At 43.0% G+C, this 5618-nt stretch overlaps 1 protein-coding gene across 1 annotated transcript; it reads right to left on the bottom strand.

The window, feature by feature from the left end:
- Window positions 1–264: 264 nt before the first annotated feature.
- Window positions 265–4780, bottom strand: LOC125303084 (UDP-glucuronosyltransferase 2A1-like). The gene is made up of 2 exons (XM_048256596.1): window positions 4705–4780; window positions 265–3097 (listed from the first exon to the last, which is right to left on the bottom strand). Exon 2 carries the CDS (start codon window positions 3085–3087, stop codon window positions 1513–1515), a length of 1575 nt encoding a protein of 524 aa, XP_048112553.1. The 5' UTR covers window positions 3088–3097; window positions 4705–4780; the 3' UTR covers window positions 265–1512.
- Between the last annotated feature and the right edge of the window lie 838 nt (window positions 4781–5618).

The raw sequence follows: 5618 nt of genomic DNA, 5'->3' as shown, positions 1-5618 counted from the left end.
GAGAAAGGAAATGATGTTTTGTTTTTAAGTCTGCAGTAACGGGTTTTACGTTAAAAGCAGACAAAGCCTTGCACATCACAATAGCACATTTGCCATTGATAAGCTTGCTAGCATGATACTTGGCGACTCATATAGCAATACAGTTGGCAGCTTTCCTTTCAGTGCTGCAGGATGGTCTGTTCAGGGCACAGAAGACATACTGCTTGGGTGGCAAATGCTATCAAAATTAAATTGAAGATAAAAAACACATCTTACAGTAGCAAGTCGCTGCACGTTGTTGCTTTAATTAACAAACAAGTTTACAGTAAGTAATGTGAGAGGAGAGAAAGGTGAATTCTATATTTCATATAATCTTACAGTATAATTTTAACAATGTGTCATCTTAGTAGGCTAGACATTACTCCAACATAGAAAAACACATTTTTATCAATATCACATTTGGCATCATAGCATAAAGGCTAGAAGTCAAAGGCATACAATGCATCTCATATCAATCACATCAAGTCAAACTCTGTGATAAGATCATTGGTGCGAGACAGCCCAGTTCATGAATCCATTCAGCTTCCCTTACAGAATTCTCTCTAGATCCATTACCACAGGTGTATGAAATCAAGCACATAGTCACACAGTTTGCATTCACAAACCTTTGTGAAAATCAGAATGGGTTGTTCTGAAGAGCTCAGTGAGTTTAAGTGTGGTGTAGTGTATGTTCAGTTAATACCCCATGTTTAGAATTACAGTGAATATAGTGATATAGTCATTTCACTGCTGCCATTTTCACTGACTATATAACTATACAAAACAAGATAACATGTACTTTATGCTTGTATGTCAAATGTGGTGGAGTAAAACAAGTATTTAAGTAGAGCATATTTAAGTACAAGTAACATATTTAAGTACAGCATTCAAGTATATCATCAATCAATCAAAATATATGTAGACGACACAATATTCAGTGTTACCAATTGTGGGGTTAAGACAAGAAATATTTACTGCATACATGATATTGTGTCATGCAAGTGATTTTTAATGACACGGTTTTGTAATACCTGCCAATTATTTACAAATAATTTTCCATTAGCTTGCCAAACTTATACAGTTACTTACAGTAATTTTGTGTTTCCCAAGTATAAAGTGTCATTGCTAGTCTAGAGGAATATGCCTGGATTCAGGGGAAAATAGGGCAGAGGGAATGTCTCTGATTTCGAACAAAGCTTTTTTCGATAACCAATCACGGAAAGGTGAGTATGCATATGTACTGGGGGTTTCATGAAAATACCGCTGACAGCGAACTAACCAAAACGATGGCGTTTAGTTTGCCTTTGTAAGCATCTCTGGTTAGCCTTTGCTTAGGCAAATGAGACATAACTTCTGCAGAGGTTTAAAGCAACTGTTGTTACGAATTTCAATTTCTTCAAAAATCGACTCAAAACATGCTTCAATTACGTTTGTATCGGCAGCCATTTCGCACTTCTGGGTACTCAGATTATGTCATTGCCAGAATAGAAAGTGTTACTCACTTTTGATTTTCTTTCTGAATAAAAGTGAACAGCATTTTTTGATTGCCAGGAACATAATCAGTAGTAAGAGCAGTAGAGCCATGAGCAGAGTGAGAATGACGTCTATAGAATGATAGGCGATCCAGGACATCCTGAAGGACTGAGTGCGCAGGTGAGGGGCGCCTCCGTTCCTCATCACAAACTCGATCCAGAAAATGGCACGGTCCAGAGGCTTCATGGGCTGGTCATGGTGGATCCTGGAGAGCCTCTGCATGTTCTCCCTGTAGGACGGCTCATAGAGCACTTCCTTTAGCGCCTCCACAAACACTGCTCTGTCTAGAGTGGCAATGTCCACTACCTTAGACGTACCTCTTGCTACCATTCTGGACAGGTTGTCAGGCTGATCAAACACTAGGGGCAGGCCAAGTATTGGGACACCATGGTAGATTGCTTCTTGGACACCGTTGGTACCCCCATGGGCTACAAACACTTTAGTCTTTGCGTGTCCCAGCAGGTCATTTTGGGGCAGCCAGTCCACTAGTAAGGTGTTGTTGCCAAGAGTCGAGGGCTTGGCCCCTGTATATCTCCAGATGACCTTTTGGGGAAGCTGAGCAAAAGCTGCCGCAATCTCCTCCGCAATATCACTGGGGAGCTCAGCTAAAAGAGTACCCAGGGTCATAATAATGACCCCATGCTCCCCAGAGCTATTGACAAACTCTTCCAGGTCAACAGGAAGTGGTCTAGCTGGCTTGCATTGGAACCCACTCATGTAGATCACATTGGGCATGGTTGGGCGTGGGAACTCAAAGGTGAAGTCATTCCTCATGAGCCAGATATCAGCATCCTGGAACAAGGAGAAGTAGTCGACGTCAGGCCCAATGAACCGTTTGCAAAAAGTGTTGTAGTGAGGAGCAACAACTGTTGAAATTTGATATAAATTAAAGGCGTATGTCAGCATGTTCTGAAGTCTCTGAGAGAAAGTCATCTTGTCTGTCAACTCAGCTCCTGGTATAGGGACATACGAAAGAGGGGTGGGAGCGATGGCAAAGTGTCCCTCTCCATGCACTGTCCACCTCACATTAAACACCAATGGAAGACCAAGACGTCGAGCCAAAAACACTCCACCTCCTACGCCTGGATCAGTCAGGACAACATCAAACTTGGAATCAGTGAGTGATTTCATGAGAGCCTCGTCTTGAAACATCATCGCCATCATCTCACACATTTGCCGGTGCAGCTCGGTGAACTTCTCCGCTACTTCCAACTCGAGCATCAAGCGAGTCCAGAAGAACTTTCCTTCTTTCCGTATGTTCAGCTGTCTCATCACAAAGGAGCCAAAGAACTTCTCATCAAAGCCTCCAGGGGTGGGAATGGTGATGGCCTTGTAATGGGGAGACTCTTCTTTAATGTACCAGCTGTCAGAGGCACGCACTACAGTAATGCTGTGGCCTCGGGAGTGCAGCTCCTCAACGATGACCTTCATGTTCACCCAGTGGCTGCCATCTAACGGGAACACCAGCACTTTACCTCCAGAGCTCACAGACAGAGTGACTGACAGCACCAAGACTGTCCAGGTGAAGTGATGCATCTTGACCAATCTGAAAGAAAAGAGGACAGACCAGTTACTGTGTGATACAGGCATGCTATGCTAACCCTAAATCGGGACTGTCCAGGATAGACTTCAACCCTCCAACAGAGAAATATTATGGGTTACAGATTTTTTTAATGTTTTAATTTTTTAGCAATGTTTTAAACAGTGTAATGGAACGGCATCAGGAGCATCAGGCAACACCGACCATATCCACCACCGACCTCATTCACTAACATCGTGCATTGTCAAAGTGAATTGTGGGTCTGTTGTGTTGCTTGCGCTGCTTGTGGCAAAAGTTGAGAAAAAATCAACTTTTCAAGCGCCAACACATACGTCAGCCATGCATCAGCCAATCACATTGCTTGTGTGCAAATGTCCTGACAGAAATTGAGCGTCAGCGTCAGTTCTGGCAGGCCAAGTAGTCAAGGCGCTGCTAACCGCTATGGGCGTCAGCTGATCAGCTGTCAACTCCCTTCGCACTCCCCTCGCTTCTAAATGGCTACATCCAAACAGGGCACCTTATTTAAAGCTGCTTTAGTTATTCCTAACTGCTTGCTGCTTGCATTTATGCAACCCACCTCCTCCCCTGCTCCACCCTGTCGTGTATAACATGGCATAGGCTTTATGTCATAGTTGCCTGCTCTGTTCATATGGGGGAATAGTTTAGCTCGCTCAGTGTTAAACTGTGTGAGTCCCCCCTAATGCTGCTGCTGTCCCCAGGCTCACTGCTCTTTCATGGTGCTCATGAAAGATCTGGGGACCCCTCTGAACAGAGCCATACCGCCAAATTTAATTTGTAATATATTCAATAAAATTTCCTAAAGAATTTATTGCCTGTGTTGTTCTTGACTTAATGGACCTGACAGAACTCTTGAAAAGCAGAGTAGTGACACTCCTGTGGAAAATGCCATTTGCATTTCTCTCTGCTAAGACACTAAAAGTGGGTCATGATTAGATCACTCAGCAGGTCATAGAATCAAAACACATGTCTAGATCAAAACATAAATGGTTTACTGAACACTAAATCAAGTCAATTATCAATCAATCAATTAAGTAACCAATTAAGTAAATGGAGTATGATTTTCAGAATATAAAATAAAAAAATTTAATAAGAAATTGCAATCATATACTTTTATTGGACAGAGTGAACCATCAGTGAGAACCCATGTATTGAAGGTGAGGGTACTGTAAACACTTACAAATTAAATAACCCATAAACAAGATATTACTTTTCTTGAAATAAAAATAAAAGTTTGTTTTCTGTTAAAAGCACTTAATTCCAACACATCTGAGTTTGTGTTCACTGTAATACAACAGATCCTCTTAGAGGACGTCAGATGCTGACTACTGAAACATTCCTACCTGTGTGTGAATACAAATATGGTATGTCAAAACTACCACAAACAAACATGACAAAAGTACACACACATTGCTATGTGTATGTAAATGCATCTTAGATATCACAATGGTATGTCAAAACTAAGCATACGCACACACACATTATATGTACGTACTCTAAATACATGTTAGAGCTCAGTGGTGTGCCAAAATAAGCTCTAAAGACTGTGTGTGCAAACTGCACCTGTACAAATTGCATTTCAGTGTTACACTCACCCAGCACAGGTACAAGGTTAACTGGAGAAAATCCCGGCACTGTGAGGATTCAGCCAGAAGAGAGGGCAGGAGTTATTCAGGATGAACGTGTAAACTACACAGGAAAGTCTCTGGACCACGGGACACAAAACACTCCCACTCCCAAGGTTATCCCTCCCTGGGGGAATTTGCCTTATTCACCCGGCGGCCAGAACAAGGCTAAAGGCTACACTTGCCATTACACAGAAGTCCAGCAGATGGTGGTGGTAATGCACTCAGTTTGCAAACTGCTAAAAAAACTCACTGTTTCTCAATGATCATCTGAAGGGGTGATGCTGCTGGGTCTGGTTGCTGGTCAGCTGAAGGGGGTGATGCTGCTGGGTCTGGTTGCTGGTCAGCTGAAGGGGGTGATGCTGCTGGGTCTGGTTGCTGGTCAGCTGAAGGGGGTGATGCTGCTGGGTCGGTTGCTGGTCAGCTGAAGGGGGTGATGCTGCTGGGTCTGGTTGCTGGTCAGCTGAAGAGGATGATACTGCACATCCGGTCGCTGGTCAGCTGAAGGGGGTTAATGCTGTTGGTCTGGTTGCTGGCCTGGTCTCTGGTTAGCTGGCCCACTGCAGGGTTCTGTTCTGGTTCTCCACGCTGTTCTCCCAACAGCCATGAGGACCTCTGCACGTCGTCATGTTTAAACCATAGACTGTATAAAATAGGTTTAAACTCATATAAGCAAAGTCCACCACAAGAACACTGTCATTCTACTCACTTGCTCCCTCAACTTAACAAAATCATACAATTTCAAGTTACTTTATTGTCCCCCCCTTTTATTGTCTATGATTCTTTATAGAATTAAGAAGTGGAATGGCTGCATCTACAAAAGAGTGTTTACAGCGGGGAGAATAAATATTTCAATCCGTGCTAAAGTTGACTAAAAAGAGGAA

This window comes from Alosa alosa, chromosome 11 (assembly GCF_017589495.1).
Source record: "Alosa alosa isolate M-15738 ecotype Scorff River chromosome 11, AALO_Geno_1.1, whole genome shotgun sequence".
In the NCBI taxonomy this organism is placed as follows: Eukaryota; Metazoa; Chordata; class Actinopteri; order Clupeiformes; family Clupeidae; genus Alosa; species Alosa alosa.
The sequence above is the reverse complement of the archived record's forward strand: the minus strand, read 5'-3'. Positions and strand labels throughout refer to the sequence as shown.